This window comes from Vulpes lagopus, chromosome 1 (genome assembly GCF_018345385.1).
Source record: "Vulpes lagopus strain Blue_001 chromosome 1, ASM1834538v1, whole genome shotgun sequence".
NCBI classification, from domain to species: domain Eukaryota; kingdom Metazoa; phylum Chordata; class Mammalia; order Carnivora; family Canidae; genus Vulpes; species Vulpes lagopus.
Window position 1 is genome coordinate 49,157,241 of NC_054824.1, and position 19,484 is coordinate 49,176,724.

The following is a 19,484-nucleotide window of genomic DNA, read 5'->3' on the forward strand; positions in this document are numbered from 1 at the left end:
CTTTATAACTTTTAAAAAAATATTTATAAGCTTTCTAAATTAGGACTACCTAAAATGTGTTATGCTATTTTCTTTTTTTTCTTTTTTTAAGGGAAATAAAGTATTTTTTTCTTTTTTAAGGGAAAATAAAGTATTTTTTAAACTTTATTTTACTGTTGTATCATTATCTTGTGATACCAATGATTCAATTAATGTTTCTTGGGAATTAGGAAATCAAAATAAAATGTCAGTCTGTGGAGATAGGACACTCGTTTTAATAATTTGACTCACTTTCAGTGTTACCATTTAATAGGTGCTATTGATATTAGCAGTTATTTAGAGCTATTGAGCCTAAGTTTAATACTTATACCATTAGTAGTTAATGATGCATAAGTAGTTAATTGAATATTGAAAGTTATATGATTTGGGCAAAAACACATAGGAACTAATAAATATGATATGAAACTCTTAAGGAAATTTTTTATTCATTAATCAAAAATATTTTCTGGCATTGGGATGCATGGGTGGCTCAGCGGTTGGGTGTCTGCCTTCAGCTCAGGGTGTGATCCTGGAGTTCCCAGATCAAGTCCCACATTGGGCTCCCTGCATGGAGCCTGCTTCTCCCTCTGCCTGTGTCTCTACTTCTCTCTCTCTGTGTCTGTCATGAATAAAATAAATAAAATCCTTATTAAAAAAATATTTTCTGGCATTAATAAAAGAAACTACAAAACATGTATATAGTCAATTTAAGATAATAGAATTTAATGACATTTAAAATTTTTTAGGATGAAAAGCTCAACCATTAAAAGTTTGTTTCTGGTTTACATTAGGCCTTGTCTTGCTTGTTATGTATGTGGATAGATTTGATCATATTTTAGATCTTTTTATTATTTTGTACTGTATATTCATTTGACATTTTGGAAGTGCAAAGAGGTTTGATTCATGTGTACAAAACCTTTAAGAGTAAGAGTTTACTACACCAACTGGCAAGCATATAGGGCATGTGCCCTGTGTGTGATGTAGGTGAGATTCTGGTCTCTGCCTCTAGACCACTTCCTTGGCTACTTTCATGAGAGCAGCACAAAGTAATATAACCTGGAATCACTAAAAGGTGAGAAAATGAAAACATGCCAACCCACTGTGGAATAGCCATCTTAATAGCCTGCTTTGACATTTGTCTCTCTAGCACAAACTTTACAGTAGGCCAGATATTTACAGGAGATATCCCTAGTTGGCAGACTGAACAAAGCTTTTGGGAAATCTTTGACAGTTTGTGCTCTGAAATCACAAGCTTAACTCAGGCCTGTGGAATGGAGGAGGAAGCTATTATAGCTTAAGTGTTAACTTTGTGCTGGTGTTAACATAGTTATAAAAACCCTCTGTCATAAGGTTTATGTTGTACAGAGGAAGGTTTGGGCAGAGGTCTTCTAACTTGATTCATACGAATTTTTAAAACTTTTTATTTAAAATAAGTGTAGATTCATAGGAAGTTTCAAAAATAGTAAGTATATGGAGTCTTATGGACCCTTCACCTAGTTTATATCTGGATTTAGGAAGTATGGAGTGTGTATATCTCTGGCATCCTGGATCTTGTGGCACAAAGAATAGGAAAAACAACTCAGCTAGAGGGGAGGGGTAAAAATTGGTCCTCCTGCTAAATTGGCCCTGAGTGTTATACCAGGAATCATGAAGGTCATTGCCATTGCCTGTATTTAAAAAATTGTAACTCCATGTAGTTGCCCAAACCTATACTAATTCTAGTATGTTAAGAATAGAACAATTCTGTTTGTATTTAGGAGTTATTAATTTGCAGTTTACTTTTATTTTTTTAGTTTTTGTTTTTTAAATTTAAATTTGGTTTTTAAGTAATGAGATAATTAGTGAAAACTTCACTGCAAGAATGAATACCAGATGAGGAATGTTTTTTACTTGTCTCTGTTCTTGTCTGAGTTTTAAAGATGATGCTAGGTTCAGAACCAAAACTTAAATTGTTTTTCTCTATGTAGGTTCGAAAACATGTGAATGATCTCTATGAAGACTTAAGGGATGGACACAATTTAATCTCTCTTTTAGAGGTTCTTTCTGGAGATACCTTGGTAAGTTTTAAATTTCTTAATTTAGTTTGAAGAACATGTAATCCCATTCACATGGGTGGGACCAGTGTGTTGTCAGTAGACACTGTTCAGATTTTTGCTACATTAATCTTTTGAGCTCTGAATTCTGCCTGAAGAAAAGAGTTCTGGTTAGATTCCTAATCATTTTCAGACTTCAAGTGATGTGAATTTGGGAGATGGAAACACTTTGATTACTTTGCTTATATAATCAGTTCTATACTTAAACTACTATTTTTATTCTTCTTTTTTACCTTCAGGTTTTTGTTTTTGTTTTTGTTTTTTTGCTTAGTAGAGGTTGGATGCATAATATAACCACATATTAAAAGACTCACAAATAGCTAAGAAATAAACATTGCTTTCTGAAAAATGGTCTAACCCATTCCACAAGTGTCATTTCCTTTTTTGTGAACATTACTTCCTCTTCTTGGTTACCTGTTCTCCTTCATTATGTTCTGTTCATGCTCTTCTTTTCATTTCTGGTCTGTCTTGTGTCTTTGCTGTCCTATCTTCTGTCTGTTATATTCATTAGCCAAGGGAGCGAGATTTTTTGAAGACCTTACGATTGGTGAGTGCAACAGAAGCATGCGAATATGAACAGCATGAGGATGTGGAGGATGAGGATAAGGGGGTAGGTGTCGGCCCCCATAACTCGACTAACCTAGCCATTACAGTGTGGTGAGCACTAACGTATAGAGAAGTAACCCATGGGTTCGAGCTCCTTTTAAAGAAATTCTAGAAAGGACCAAAACCCACAATGAGGTGGATGTGTGTGTACCAAAAAAATTGGACAAAAGAAATATTTTCTCTTTAAATTTATTTATGTATTACTGTGCAGTGCATGGTAATTAAATATATGTGCTTAAATTATATGATGGCATTTTAGCTAAAGAATTATATATACCTTTTATATTAATACGGAAATCTTGACAAGTAGCCTGCTAATTTTTATGCAGATTTGTTCCACTCCTGGAATTTATATTTCAAATGTGGCAGCTACTGCTTTATTTGAAAGGACTTAGGGAAATTTATTTACTATTTAAATTTATGCTTTAAGTCATATTGGCAATAGGTATTTGATGGACATTTGATTTTCTATGTCTTGTTTTATTTATAAGTGGGGAAGGTTTTAAAATTTGGAGTCCTGGTAGAACCTACAAAGCTGTTTCATCTTCATGACACTTAGTTGACTTCAGCCCACCTTTGCAGACACTTAGTTGACTTCAGCCCACCTTTGCAAGATAGATATGCTTCTTTTGTCATCTACATCCCAAGTGCCCCTGATTTCATTGGAAATTATGCTTTTTTTTGGATCCAGTGGATAAATTCATCAACAGTATTTCTACCTGTTATATAGAACCTGTTTTTCCATTCTGTAGTGTGCTGTCTGTTTCATTATGGTGCCTTTGGCTTCAATAACCTATTCATATTTGAGAAGCTAAGCTGTCATTTTTTCCCCTTTTCTTCCTTTTGGAAGATTTTATGTGGTAAATTTCAACTCCATTCTTTGTATTTTTGTTAAGCATCTTCTCAGCTCTATCTCCTTATGTTTTTCTTCTGCAAACTTGTAATACTTCTCAAGGAAAACTGCATGAAGGAAAAGAATTATGGGTTGCTAGTTTTCCTGAGACAGTAAATAATCATGTCCATCCCAATGCATTGTAAAACTATTAAGAGTCCAACTGATTTTGTGAAAAAGCTAAAATAAAATAAAGAGGAAATATACTAAGTGACTTTAATTGCTTTTCTCTCTTCCTCTATCATGGCTAAGTAAAACTCTCTCTTTCTTCCCTCTTGGCAACTTTTATACTAACTGCATGCTACTTTACCTCATTTTCATTAACATGCCATACATATATAATTATTAAAACCCACTTGACAATAGAGTTTATTAAGAAGGCAAAATGGGGAATGGTATTTAATTCTGTGCATCCAAAGTTAATAAACTGTAGGCTAGAATTGTAGTATAGTGACTATAAAAAGTCTATATATTCTGTGGTATTTTTTCTTTTCCTTTTGTTTAAATAAAACAAAGCATATGTTTAAATAAAACATATTCGGAGAAATCCCTTAGCTGTTTAAATTCAATTTTAGATAATACAAAATAATTAAAAGTATCTTTAAAAAATCTAATGGGCTTATCTGAATAATAAATACTGTTTTGACATGTTAAGATGAGCATAAAATATATTTATAGGCTATAATTATCATAAGTGTATTTAATTAGCATGGTCAATAGTACCAGAAACTGTAAGTTTTTTTATACCCTGCATTTTTCTATTCTTAGCCCAGAGAAAAAGGTCGGATGCGTTTTCACAGACTACAGAATGTACAAATTGCACTTGATTATTTGAAAAGACGCCAGGTATGATGTTTTTCAATTACTATAATCATATAAACATATGTGACTGAGTAAATCTATATAGAAACATGTCAGGGGATGAAAAGGTTAAATTTGTGAATTATAATGACGAAATTTGTGCTTTTGTGAGATAAACATTTAAAAATATTTTCAAATATTTGCTCCATAGAAAAAAGAAGTTAATAGTAAATATAAGTGCAGAGGAATTATAAGTGGCTACATTTCCATCTGAATAAGAGCTACTGATTTCCTTTGGTTAGAATTGGAATGCTTTGCCTAGGAAGTTAATGACATTTTAGTAGCAACAGAATGTTAAGAATGTCTATGAACAGTTCTTAGTAGTGGGGCAATACTTCATTATTTATACTTAGTGTACAAAGTTATTTTTATAAAAAATAGCTTATGTAATACTTAAAAAGAATTTTAGTGTAAGCATTTTTAATCCTTAGTAGTGGTAAGGCGAAATTTTGTTTTTTATAAGTAGATAATATTAGGTAATCAAAGTCATTAAAAATAAAACAGTATGTCTGAGAATAGTCTCCAATTCCTTGAGGTTTTAGAAGAAATGTTAAAGGATGTGCACCATATTGGATACAATCTTGATTTGGTGGCATTTTAGTATTGTAGTGGTATAAACCAAAGTATTGATAATTTTTCGATTAGTAGAAAAAAGGAAGAAACATCAGGAGAATGGAAAGTTACTGAAAACAATGAGCAATCAGAGGTGGCAACATTTTGCTTGGTAACGGAGTAAGGAAAAAAGGAAGGGAGGGAAATGGGGAGAGGTAAACATTATTTTTTATTATTCATTTATTTAGTTTATTATGAACATTAAAGTGCTTTTATTTTTTAAACTCCAATAAACACTCAGTACTTAAATTGGTTCAATCTTATTTTTATTTACCTTATTATTCTTAATTCTAGTAGAAGTTTCCAGAAGGACTGATGGTTAATTATGTTTCTTTTTCTGAAATGTTTTTGGCAGTGTTTTGTCCAGGAAGTAAGATGTTAGTTATTATTGTATTTAATTCATGATATTTAGTTATTTATATACAGGATGTAAATGATAGGTATCATTACTGCCTGTGTTTACCTGAAAATACATTATTTGATAGTTAATAAGCTTTAAGTCTGAGTATTATTTTTATATCTGAGCCTTCCAAATATCCAGCAGTATATGTTTACTTATCTTGGTAACAATTTATGGTAGTTAAGTAGAAAAATGATGCTAGTCCCCCCCCCCCCCCCCCACTTTATGACAGAAGTATGATAAAGGTATTAAACTATTTTATGGTTTGGAACAGTTTTTTACTTAATGGAAGACTAAAATAAAGCTCATTTTCAGTGACAAAATTATATTTAATTTGAAAATCTCAAGTATTTAAGAATTCTCAACTTGAGTTGTATTTTCCTTTTGAGAAGTGAGTACTTTTAATCCTTGTTCTAGAAGAAAAACCAAAGTAACACTTATTTTTTCCTTGTTGGTTACGCTATAATTTACAATCTAAAATGAGTGGAGATAGGAGTAAGATAGTATTTTGAGGATTACTGGTATTCAGATCACTTAGTTTTCTTCTTTGTGTAATTTAGAATTGCTTTTATGTAAGTAAAGATAACTTGTGTGCTGGTTTGAAAAAGTTAGCTTAATCTCTTTTTCCCATTATAACACAGGTGAAATTAGTGAATATTAGAAATGATGACATAACAGATGGAAATCCCAAGTTGACTTTGGGATTAATATGGACAATAATTTTGCACTTTCAGGTAAGCTTAATTTTTCTTTTCTTTTTTTTCTTTTCTTTTCTTTTTTTTTTTTTTAGGTTAAGGTTAATTTTTCTTAATTGTCATTTCTTTTAGCCTCTCATTGCTGATTTTCAAGTTGTTAATATGAAGCATGAATTATACATTTATGTCCTATGGAAGAAAATAAATTTCAGGCTTCTTTTCTTAAACGATGTATTTGAATTTTTCCTTTCAAGTAGTATACTGCCCGTGAACCTGGTGTCCTGTTTCCTAGTGTTGATGAGCTTGTAATCTTCTCAAAAACTGACCTCAGTGATGGGGAGCCGAAATATGTAATGTGAATACAAGAGTTTGGTTATAAAGAGGAACGATGGCTTTATTGCTTTGCTAGGCAAAGGAGGCTGCAGCAGGCTAAGTCCTTCCAAATTTCAGGGCCACCTTGGAGGAAGGGTTCCCTGGTTTTATAGGGAAATACAGGATCTAGCTGGTTTGGACAGGAATTGTGTATATGCAGTCAGCCACATTCATCATGTTTTCATGGTGGCTCCTGGTTCCCAAAACAGAAAGCTAAGAAGGGAGGAGGAGGGAAGTTTTGTGGAAGAGAATAAAAAGGTTACTTAGTTTGAAATGGAGTCTTGCTGAAGCATTCATGCCACCATTTTGAGTTTTATTACACTTCATGCTTTTACAGGGTTTCAGTCTCAGTGTTGGAAGGCCAGGATTTCTTCTTACAGAATGCAGACACATTTCTTTTGCTTATTGGACAGTATTCCTTGATTTAGATACTTGAAAATTTTATGATTCATTCCTAGAATGGTTGTTATCAGCAGTCTTGTTTCTCAACTGTGAGAACTACTTTTTTCCTCTTGGTAGACACTAGATGGCAGTATAATTATCATAAAGGGAGCTCCTGAATTAGAATTAGCCATATCTTGTATAGAGCTGTGCTTTCTCAGACTACATCGGAGGAGAGTAAATGCAGATTTTTTTTTTAAGATTTATTTTTTTTTATTTGAGAGAGAGAGAATGCAAGTCGTGAGGGGCAGAAGGGGAGGGAGAAAAAATCTGAAGGCTACCTGGAGTCCGTAGCTTGATCCCACCGCCACTGTGAGATCAGATACCGAGAGTCTGAGGCTTAACTGACTCAGTCACCCACCCATGTGTCCCTAGTAAATGCAGATTTATTCACTATGATTTATCTATACCTCTATACTCATTGAGGGCTGATTTGAATTTTTACTTTTTTGTAAAATGATAACATTTTGAAAAATATCATCTTTATTTGATTTAAGGTGAATCCTAACTCTGGAACATGCTTTAGTTTATTAACCTTTTTCCTGCTTATGCAGTGTTCTATGTGTAGCTCAGAGCCTGACCCAAGTAGGCATGCAGCAAATCATACTGATTGACTACTGTTCAGTTGGCCCATGGAGGAGGAAGAGTAGTTTGCTAGCTTTAGAAAGGAGCTGAGATTTTGAAAAAAAATTTTTAAAGCTTTTATTTATTTGAGAGAGAGTGTGCGCACAAGCAGGGTGAGCAGCAGGCAGAGGGAGAGGGAGAAGTAGGTTCCTTGCTGAGCAGAGAGCATGATGTAGGGCTGGATCTCAGGACCCTGAGATCGTGACCCGAGCTGAAGGCAGACACTTAAGCAACTGAGCCACCCAGGTGCCCCATCAGGTTTTGAACCAAATCATGAGAGGAGTAAGACTTATTTCTTAATTTGTAAAGATTTTCTGGGATTTAAGGTTTGTAAGGAAATGGTGGAAAATAATCTACCTGGAGATCATTTGGGAACAGGATAAATTTGACAGGTATGGAGAGCTATAGGAATTATAGTCTAGGTTGTTTCCAGGACTTGAACAGGCAGCTGAACAAAATTTCACCAGTAGGATATTGGAAGAGACCCAGGCAAGCAGGTTGTCACCAGCCAGACTACAGGGTAGCTAATGTAGGTAAACATTCCCTCAGCTGGGCTTTTGCTGTCAGGGAGATCCAGTAACAGGACCTGAAGGCAGGACCCTAAAGATCCGAGGGCCCCCATTACTAGAGCACCCCTTCCTTAGGGAACTAGGGGATTGAGCACTAAAGCAAGATAGGGATTTGGGCATGGGGCCAGACTTTGTTTCTAGAATTGGTTTAAGACTAAATAAAACTGGCTTAAAAGCAGATTTCATGTGGAGATCCTCAGCAGTATTCTCAGGGATCCTTTAATTAGTCCTCAGCGGATCAGGTCCCAGAACTTCTAGCAGGTTTGAAACTGCAGAAACCCCACATGGAAGGATTAAAGGCCAGTTGGAACAGGGAGCCAATCCCATGATTACCGACAGAATTGTGAGACAGGCTGAGTCTGGAATTTGAATATCAGAATAAGAGCACTGTGGGGCAGTAGGAAAGCACCCAGGCTGTGGTGGGAGGCAGAGCTAAATGACACTATTGACTCTTTACTTATGGCAGTTGATGACATTGGGTACATCACTTAACCATTCTGAACTTGAAAAATGATGTTTTAGAACACTGAATCTTATCAATTTTATGTAAAGAAAATTGAAATGAGCAGGATCTGTAGTTAGGGAGATAAAGCTTAGAAGCTGAAGTGGTATTCTCTGAGTGGAGTGATAAAGGCCAGGACTCAGATGGGGCTAAAAAAATCTGTATCCAATGGATGACATTTTGAAGAGGGAAAGGAATGGACTTGGCAACAGGACACAGACGGTGAAGGAGAAAGGTTAAAGATGACTCTGAACTGTTCAGCCTGAGATATAAAACAAACAACAAACCAGTAGATGACCAAGAGAAACAGGGTGCTGGTCAGGGGAGAAAGAACAAAAATGACTGTCCCAGTGAGTTTGATGGCCTGGTGGACATCCTGTGTATCTGTGTGCTGAGCACTTGGAGATACGTGAGCAGAGCTGGGAAGTCAGCTACAGGTAATACACTTAGAGTTATCAGTATAAAAATGGTCACTGAATCCATTGGAGGGAAGAATTCTTTAGAGGATTCAAGAGAAGAGCATGTGTGGAGAAGAGCTGAGAGCTAAGGACAGAAATCTGGGGAAAGCCCATGATTTGGGATGCAGGAGGAAGAAGATCCATCTTGGGAAACAGAAAAGAAACATTTGGAGAGATGAATGGAACAACAAGAAAAAGTAGTGTTACTGAATTGGGAGGAAGAGAATATCAAGTAGAAAAGAATGGTGAGCAGTACAAAATGGCGCTAAAGAGCAAGAGAAAGTGAAGACTGAGTACTAGTTTTACCTAGAAGGAGGACCTTGGAGACATTGGAGGAAACACTCCCAGGCCGCTGGGAGCAGAAACCAGGAAATGACAGACCAAAATATGAGTAAGTGGTTAGGAATTAGATCCTAAGTTTGAAGAAATTTAAAGCAAAAGGTCATTCAAAAAGAATTATATGTCAAGAAACTCTTTGCATTTCAGTTCTGGAGGAAAAAGGAAGACCAGCCACGTAAGTATTTGTAATATAATCCTAATGATCCTATGGCATGTATTATGGAATCTGTGTATTTTAGGACCCACATGACAAGATACTATGAATTAATTTATCACCAGTATTTAAAAATTAGATCCAGATCTGTTTAAAGTGAAACAGCACAATGCTTTGGTAAAATAAAAGTGTTCCTCTTATGGAAATGAAATAACTTTTCTTAGTACTATGATAATTTAGGATTAGGATGATTTTACTGGTCATGCCAAGAATATAAGTCTTTTTATAGTAGTGATGATCAACCTCACTCCAAGTGACTGGGCCTTTTTTTTTCTCTTTATACTTTATATAAATAAGGGAAGTAATTTCAGAAGATCAATTTATTATTCAAAAAATATTTGTAATGAGCATCCCAAATTGAATCTCTTTTCCAATCAGGCTGTCTGTGCGTAAGCATTATCAACACAGTAGTCCTCTGTCAGTAACTACCATATACTAGATCCAGAGATGCCAGGATAATGAAGTATGTTGTATCTATTGAGAGAATGTTCGTATATATAATCTACTGATGATGAATCTATCACAACATAAGTAAGGGATGTAGGGTAGGGAGTATTGTGGTAGGATCAGGAAGTGGTAAAGAATAGAGGAAATTTTCATTGATACTAGAGATAGACTTTGCAGAATGAATGCCAGCTACCAGGCAGAGACTAAAGTTTGGTCCTTTTTCTGGGAGAGGGAACAGTGTGCGATGGCCTGGAAATGGACAGTTGGTGAGTTTGGCATGGCTGGAAGAAGGGGTGGATGGGATGCACTTCAGTGGTTGTGCCTTTATCTTGCCAGTACAAATACCAGCCATTATGCTTTTACATTTTTGTGGATAATGTTCCATTGCCAATGAAGACATTGAAATAAAATTAAAAATAAACCAAATCTAAGGCTTTATTTTTGCCAGCTTGTCTTCTAGAATATTAAATTTTGCCATTGGAGGTTGTTTAATATTCTCTTGAATGATTAATTATCATGCAGGCCTATCATTGACAAGTATCAGCAACATTGCTAACTTGCCTGCTTAACTGAATATTCTTATTTAGAAAAATAGAGTTCCATCTTGTGATCAGTCTAAAGACTACCTAGAGAATGGGAATCATCATGTTTTTCTACTTAGTCAGATGATACCTGCTTACATGTAAGTCCAGTCATGCCATACTAATTTCTTATTACCATATCTGTGACTCAGTATTAGAAATATGCACACCTTGGATAATCAGGCCCCATACTGATTTACTATTTTTACAGCAAGGTCCTGGTAAAATTACATAATATTTAACTAGGGACAATTATAAGAGTTTACCTATGAAGTTAAACTGCCTTCATTCATGTATAAGAAACACATTTATGTGTTTCTTCTGGCTGAATGTCATGCTTCAAATCATAAAATTGATCAATTTGCTTATGTGAAAATCCTAATGATCACATAAGGAAAATGGCTTGGAAATTTATGTCATATGAAAATTTAATGTGAAAAATGAAAAATGCAATATGTAATATGAAAAATATTATAAACTATTTTATAAGATTGATTTTAGAGATAATTTTTATCGAGTATTTTAGGAATTCAGCATTTATTATCTCTCCTTCAGCTATCGAATCATTCTGTTTTTGTTTTTTAATGGCTGTTGTTTTGGAAAAGTCTTAGTATAATTTACAGAGACTTTTGAGCTTTTGTTTTGTTTTGTTTTTGCAAGTACCAAAATTAGTTGGTGTTTTTTAAGAAAAAAATTATATGTTAGAGACTCTCTGAAACCTACATTTGAAAGACATTTTGCTTAAAGGACTCTTGATTGGGTATTTGCTTTCTGTTTGCTCTCAGATTTGTTGAATCACCAATAGTTTCAAAGGTTAATGCAGACTTTGGTAGTGTAACTGCATTTCAGAAAACAAAGTTAAAACAAGGGTCAGAGTTCTTGTACAATAAATCGAAGTGTTTGCTTCGAAAGCCTATCAGCGTTATAATTTTACAGTGAGCAGTAATGTTTGTCTAAGAGGATTGGTGGCCAGAAATAAGCCACAGTGTCTAATGAGACACAGGGACCCAGCTGGGCAAGATGCCATGGCATTTCTTGCATGTGCTTTTCTCATAAGCAAAATGGCCTCATGTTGAAGAGGATGGTCACAAAGTCTGAGGAATTAGAGGTCAGAATGGAATTTTCAGATTGAATGTAGAAGATCGAAGTAAGCCCTGGATTTTGAAATGAGTGAATCTGTGGAACTGTGATTTCCTGCAAATCAAATGGGGAATGTCTGTGGGTGTGTAAGAGCTGAGAAAGAAGAACAGTATTTAGATCTTGCCAAAACTCCTTTGAGCCCTGAAAAACACTCTCCAGGAAGAAAATATTTCAGGAGAAAGCCAGTCAAGACAACTGTAGGTGATACAAAGTCAGCAGAGCCAGACGAGAAAAATGAAGGCAAGAAGAAGAGTGGCATTCAGCTCTCAAAAGAACAGCCAGCTCTTTTCCTCGGGGGACTGGTACGGGAGGAATCTGCTACCCTGGACCCCACACTGGGAGATGGTATTCCTCAGAAGACACAAGTTGTAGTTGACGATGTTAAACAGAAACTTGTGCCGAGTGCTGCAAGCAGTCTGTCTCACCATGTGGACACTTCTCCTGCTAACAACAGTGACACAGAAGTAAAAGTTAGTGATCTGGAGGAAAGGATTTCAGAAAAGGACAGCACTCCACATTGTGCAGAGAAGAAGGAACATTTAGATGATGTCAACAAGAGAGAAATAACATTCCAAAGAAAAACTAGTGTTTTTACTTTACGAAAGGCAGGCAGCTTAAGTTCCATTCACTGTGGTACAGAGAGATCATTTGGAAAAAGTGGGTTTTCTGAAGACCCATCCAAAAATTATAGCAGTGTTCAAGGAAAGCAAAACACGGAGAGATTTTGCCCCCATGAAATATGCCATTTTCACTTTGAAAAAAAGAGATGTCATTCCCTCTGTACCACTGTGTCCTCTGCTTCCAAGGACACAACTGGAAATGAGGTAAGTGAAACATAGAGTCTGACTTTAAGATGCAAAGAAGGACTCAGGTGCTCGTATTTGTCTGAGGTTTTGTACCTTGCCTATTTTAATAGTTGTTTTTGTATTAATTTATGTGAAAGTTGAAGAGATATTGGTGCATTTTGTTATTTGTAATCTTAGGTTCGATTATTATGATTTTTATTTTCTGTAATATCCACATTCTTTGATCACAGTTTAAACCTCAGTACATTTTTGTTATAGTTGGGAAACTTAGAAAAAACCATCACTTTAAGAAACTTAGAAAACATTACTTTAAGAGAACATACATCTTTCGAAGTTCTCTACTTCACATTCCTTGACTTTTCTTATGGAAGAGACTTTGGACACTTTGCTGCAGTATCGGCAAAAGCTGCATCAGGAAGCAGTCATGAGAAGATAATAGCTCTGTGACAGATGTTGGGAGAATACAATACTATTACCAGTCAGTCCTGACTGGCTGATCCATAATTTTGGAAAGCTAGTTCCAGTTTTCTACCAGTTTTCATACACAGGAACACTCACATAATTGCTTTTAATTTTGTACTTGTGTGTGTATCACAAACAAAATCTCCCAAATCTCTTTTGTCTCTTTGTTACGAGTTATTCTGTAGCCCCCCAACCCCCCACATCAGAAATCTTTTGGGTAATATGTCCTAGGAATTTCAGTGTGACACCAACTGCCAGGAAGTTTAGATCTTTAGTCCTAACGCTGATAGTCAACTTTAGATAAGTTACTTCTCGGGGTTTTCACTTATCTTTAAGATATAAGTGAATATTTATTTACTTGCTTGAGACAGGCATTACCCAAACAGCCTCTACATGTTACTACTGGGTAGGAGTGGATGGCTTTTTGTTTAAGCTCTAACTTTGTCTTTTAACAAACACTCTGGACATAAATGGGGTTTGTGATGTTAAACAGTCTTGGCAAGGTCAGCAGAGATCATTTGCACAGCGATAGAATGAGGTATTATTAGGGTCAACGTGATGATCATCATGGGCCTCAGCTGTGGAGCCCTGGGAAGGTGTTCCTGTTACGTATACTACCATGCTCGCCAATATTATGGAAGCCTTTTTATTTACATTTTTCAGTGGTTACATTTTGAAAAGAAAGCAAAGAGTCTGTCAGTGCAAAAGGAAACTACTTAGCTGTTCCGTGTTTAGGAATGAAACCAGTTGCTTTGCTCCATGTTCCAGCTGTTTTTTGTATGTAATGTGGCTTCTTGAAAGCCTTACATTTTTTTCGATAATGGAAATTCTTAAAATCCATTTCCTAAGTGGTTCATAAGCCTTTTTTCTTCCTTGTTTTATTCTCCTGCCAAGGATTTTTACCCTCCTAGTTGGTGTAGATTTCTGAAACTTCAGTGTAAAGTATACATGAAAAAAAGGCATAAACCTGCCAATTAGATTTGTTAGATAATTGTGATACAGCAGTACTTCACAAAGCCTCATATAGAGTCCTGCCAATTAGATTTGTTAGATAATTGTGATACAGCAGTACTTCACAAAGCCTCATATAGAGTCAAAGCCAAATGGGATAGTCATTATTTATCATAGGAGTTTGACGTTTTAGTTCCCTGCAATCCAAATAAAGACTCTTCATTCTGGAGCTTACAGAGGGTCAGAACCCATAGCTTGGGTACTCCCCGTAGGACATTCTTCTTGTTTGGTTCTGTTTGCTTAATTACCTGTGCAGAATTCTTTAGCATTGGATTCTACTTTTTTTAATGGGAGAATTAAATGCAAATGAGAGCACTCAGCCCCTTTGTTAGCATTGCATCTCAGAAATGACTGGTTAGCCAGCATTCCTTTTACTTGTTCCTTCGAGACCTTTTTCACATCTTCCATGTTGATCCATTCTTTCTCCTGGTCCCTTGTCTGCAGATTTGGGATTGATGACTTTGAGTTAACCTGAAGAATGTACAGCTCTCTGAGTTTTTCTTGATCTTTACATTAGTTCAGGCCTCTGACTTAACTTCCCTGGTCCTGTGAAATTTATCATTTTCAGTATGAGTGACCAGACCTCCTCTTTAAATCCTTGAATTCCTTTGCTGACCTCACGTGCTCTTCTACGTGCAGGGGTTCTGTGGAGGTCATTCAGCCAGGGTCTCCTTGAATGCCTACTGAATAAAATCTCATCATCATGTTAATCTTGACTGGGATCAGGAGTTGTAAATTAAAAAAAAAAGACTATCTTAGAGTTGTGTATTGGTTTGGAATTGGAAAAAGGATTTTCAGATCCAATGTGTCTTTTATCTTCACAACTGTATAAATAGGCAAAATAGTTCTTCTTTTAAAGAATGAAGAAGTCAAAAATCAGGTTAAATCATGTTCTTAAGGTGTTAATAAGTGTCGGTAGCCGAGTTGAAGTACTCAGCAACCTGCTTTGAATAACTGTCAAAGTTCTAAGGGATATTGCTGTGAGGTCAGAGCAGGGCTTGATGTTTATAGGAGTTGAAGTTTATCTATGAAGGATGAGTGTTAAAAAAAAAAGAGGTGACAAAGGCAGCCGTTTTTGGGGACAGGGAGTAATGAGCTCATTGCAGTCACCTTCTTGACACATTTCTTATTTGTCTAAGACTCACATGCTTCCTGTACCTTGTGACAAGTTCTCCTACCTTTGCTCTTGAGCTTTTCCCACAAGCATTCTTCTCTAGTTTCACAAATTCCACCTCTCTCTCTCTCTCTTTTTTTAAAGATTTTATTTATTCATTCACAAGAGACAGAGAGGGGGGAGAGAGAGAGAGAAAGAGAGACAGGTAGAAGCACAGAGTTGGAGAAGCCCAATGTGGGACTCTATGCCTGAACTCCGGGATCACGCCCTCTGCCGGAGGCAGATGCTCAGCCACTGAGCTACCCAGGCATTCCAAATCCCACCTCTTTCTAGCCGATTTATATTGACTTCAGCAAAGCTGGTTGTTTTCTGTTTATAGGCCATTGGTTCTCTAACCGACCACATATAGGTATCACCTGAAGAGCTTTTACAAAATATAGGTACTTAGATGTCACCCAGTGATGCTAATGTAATAGATAAGGAAGGAGCTCCACAGATGATTCTAATGGCCAAGACTAGGGATAGAGCCCTTGTTACTCTTATTCTATAGCAGTGCTTTTCCAAGTGACTACAGAATCTCTACAGTAGAATTAATCTGGAATGCTTACTAGAAACGCTTTATCCCTGATTTAACTTGATCAGAGTATCTTCTGGTCGGGCCTAAGAGAACATGGCATATGTTTCAGGCACCCTCTCACGTGTTTTTTTTTTTTTTTAAAGATTTTATTTATTTATTCATGAGAGAGAGAGGCAGAGACACAGGCAGTGGGAAAAGCGGGCTCCCTGCAGGGAGCCCAATGCGGGACTCCATCCCAGGACTCCCGGATCACACTCTGAGCCAAAGGCAGATGCCCAACCACTGAGTTATCCAGGCATCCCATCTCATGTGTTTCTTAAAAACACTAAATTTTGAGGAAAAAAAAAACACTAAATTTTGGGAACCAGCGTCATCTTAGCTTCTTAGCATTTGTATCTTGTTTTCTTCTCAATGTAGCTTCTTTGGTAAGTAGTGTGGATTATAGGCCCAGAAGGCAGGAGATCTGAGTTCTAGTCAGGCTTTGCCCCAGAAAGCTATGACTTCAACAGCTTTTTTCATTTCTTTAAGTCTCCCTTTCATTCTCAAAAGGAGAATATTGGACTAGATCACAATGCTACTGTTAATAATAATGGTTTTTGTTGATTCCTACTCTGTGCCAACCACTTCACCATTATATCTGATCTTTGGAGCCAGCCTATAAAATGGTTTTATTTTTGGCTCCATTTTACAGAGGAGGATACTGAGCCTCAGGAAAGTTAAATAACTTGGTTAAGTCACTCAATCAGTAAGTGGAAGAGCTTGGATATCATCCAGGTATCTACCAAGCTGAACTCTTCTTACCTGTTAAAATTACCCACCTTTTCCCATATACATCTCTTTCACTTTTAAATTTCTATGAATTCATATATATAACTGGATACCATTTTGTTTAGTGTTTTCACTCCTTCCTCCATTTCTCCCTTCTTTTATTTCTCTATCAAGCACTTATGATGTACCTGTTATATATTGAACCAAAACAAGTCACTCTGAAAGAAATAAAATATAGCTCTTTTCTGCATGCAGTATATCCCATTGTTTATTTAGAATAAGCAACAGGGATCATGACTATAAACTTAACCACCTGAAAGTTAGACCTCTGGGATAATAGTCATGAATAACTAACTTCCCAGCATACTATGTAGCCATATTAACTCATGAAAACTGAACTATTCTTGTGTTCCTTTTAATCCTCTGGTGAATAGCCAATGTCTAGTGCAGTAACCAGGGAAAGAAGCCAAGGAGAGAGGGATGAGAGATAAGGAATTTGGATATTATACAGATTATTTTATCAATCTCTATATAATGAAGAGATTAGTTTTTTAATTGACTTTTATATTATAAAAACTTTAAAAACTTGAGAACCATCTCAAAATGTTGGAAGAATACATTAATATTCAAACTCACTGAAATATAATTGATATTTTTTTCTTTGACCAAGTCTTTTATGAATCTTAGACCATAAAACATTTACTTAGAATTCAAGCACTAGGAAAAACCTGAATGTTTTTCCTTTTATATGATAGCTTTGATCTATAGATTTTGAAAACAAAGGCCATTTGGTTTACAGTTGGCTAATTCAGTTCTTTCTGAACCATTTCATCTTTTTAAATAAAAATACTTATTAATTTTTTTAAAATTTTACCATTGCTAGTTTTTTTAAAATTTTATAACCAGTCTGTGAAAATGTACTTATGAAATAGTTGCATAGAATTTGGGTCTCTATTAATGCCTGATCTTTTCAGTTGAATGAAGGACATGCAAAAGTTTAAAACCTTTGCTGTACAAGAAAAATAGTTACATTTATATTTTCCCCCATATTTGAATAGCAAATAAATGAGCATTTGCTAAAGGTAGCTATTAATTTAGAGCATTAGCACTTGAACTTTATCAACTTTTTGCTTTTATCCTCTATTTAACTCTTCCTTTTAGGGAGGCAATTTTATCCAGATAGAAATTCAAAATATTTGTGCCATCTTTGCTGTTAAAAATATTTTGCGGAGCATTTTCACACATTTTTGAAACTTGGAAGCACTCACTAAAAATGTGTTGATTACATTTGTTTCTGGCAAAATAGTTAAAACATCTTTGAAGAGGTTGTCCTTGGAAGCAAACATCTTGGCTTGGAAATATTTGCCTATGTTGACAAACTCAATACGGAATTTGCTTTTGCCTGACTACAGTGTCAAGTAGTGTGAATAAAAGAGTTTAAGCAATCATCCTTACCATGATGTACAGTTATTTCTGCTCATTCTGGGGCAGGTGCTGTTCTGAACCCCAAGCACGTGTCATTTCAGTCTCTCAACATCTCTGTGAGGAAGTACTTTATATGAGAGGAAACTAAGGCCCAGAAAGGTCACAGGGCGTGGAGGTGGGATCAGGAATTGAACATAGATAACCACCTTCCACAGCTCTTCCTTCCAATGTTATACTCGTGCAACCATTAAGAGACTCCAAAGGTAGAAGAATTTTGAGATTCACCTTTTCTAGCCTGCAGCTTTCATTCTTATTCATACCTGAACTCTCTTAGAGTATATAAACTCTCTTTTTTCTTTCATTTAACAAAAACATGTGAAAGAATTGAATTTCCTTTGATATCATTTTTATGTCCAAGCCTCTGAACCAATTGTTATTTTGTGTTCTGCAAGGAAGAGTGTTTGACTAGGTATCATTTCTATATTTACTGTGTGTCCCTTAAATCAGTTTTTGCTTCGGAGTGCCTGGTTAGCTTGGTTGGTTAAGTGTCCAACCCTTGGTTTCAGCTCAGGTGGTGATCTCACGATCCTGAGATTGAGCCCCACGTTGGGCTCCATGCTCAGCTGGGAATTTATTTGAGATTCTCTCTTTCTGTCCCTCTGCACCCCCCTCTCTAAAATAAATAAATAAATCTTTTTTAAAAATCAGTTTTTACTTCTATAAAATGAGATAGTTCACTGATAAGTCAAGCTCTTTCTGGAATGTTTTAAGGAGTAATTATACATTTGATATAGCAAGAGAAATAGAACTTAAGAGATTTTACATCAGAAGACTAAAATTTAACCCAGGTCTTACTTTCTACATGTGTGAAGCAGAATGGTATGTTGTGAGCACTAAATGAGGTAATATATGTGAAAAGGACCTATTAGACTGTAAGTACTTGATAACTTCTATCTTATAACTGTCTTCTGCTGCTGTAGAAAAGAGGAAATACTTTGTAACCATCTGCTGAGTAGAAAAGCTATGTGTTTTCAAAATTTGTAAACAGCATTTCTTTTTTTCCTTTGGACATACAGCATTCCGCCTAAGCAGAGTACTCTGTTTCCCCAACTCCACTCATCCTCTCACTATATCTTCAGCAAATATTTACTGAATCCTATTATCTGTCAGTATATTCCTGTAACTCCCTAATTAGCTTAAAATTTTGTCAGCATTTTAGATCAGAAACAACCCCTGGGAATAACCAATTCTTGGAGCTTGTATCAGTTATTTACACCTTAGTACAAGTACATTTCTGAAACATTATTGATAGTTGTTTTGGTATGAGAGAAGAAGAGAACGTAGTGCTGGAAGCAGATTGGCTGCTCTGTAGTAGAAAGGTTGTCAGTTGAGGTGTTTAGTCTACTGAGGAATATTTCTGTGACCCCTGACCTTCAGTTAATGTGAGAGATCCATGG

At 35.9% G+C, this 19,484-nt stretch overlaps 1 protein-coding gene across 29 annotated transcripts in view; it reads left to right on the forward strand.

Annotated features, from left to right (window-relative positions):
• DST (dystonin) overlaps positions 1 to 19,484 on the forward strand; it is a 481,436-nt gene that overhangs the window by 259,040 nt on the left and 202,912 nt on the right. For 16 of the 29 annotated variants that reach the window (XM_041769040.1, XM_041769112.1, XM_041769077.1 and 13 more), the window contains 4 exons: positions 1,986 to 2,075; positions 2,623 to 2,721; positions 4,378 to 4,455; positions 6,124 to 6,216. In XM_041769040.1, the coding sequence (XP_041624974.1) occupies positions 1,986 to 2,075; positions 2,623 to 2,721; positions 4,378 to 4,455; positions 6,124 to 6,216 (360 nt within the window). Of the gene's footprint in view, positions 1 to 1,985; positions 2,076 to 2,622; positions 2,722 to 4,377; positions 4,456 to 6,123; positions 6,217 to 11,718; positions 12,689 to 19,484 lie in introns of those variants that run through there. The other 13 variants (XM_041769102.1, XM_041769292.1, XM_041769249.1 and 10 more) reach the window with 3 other exon arrangements.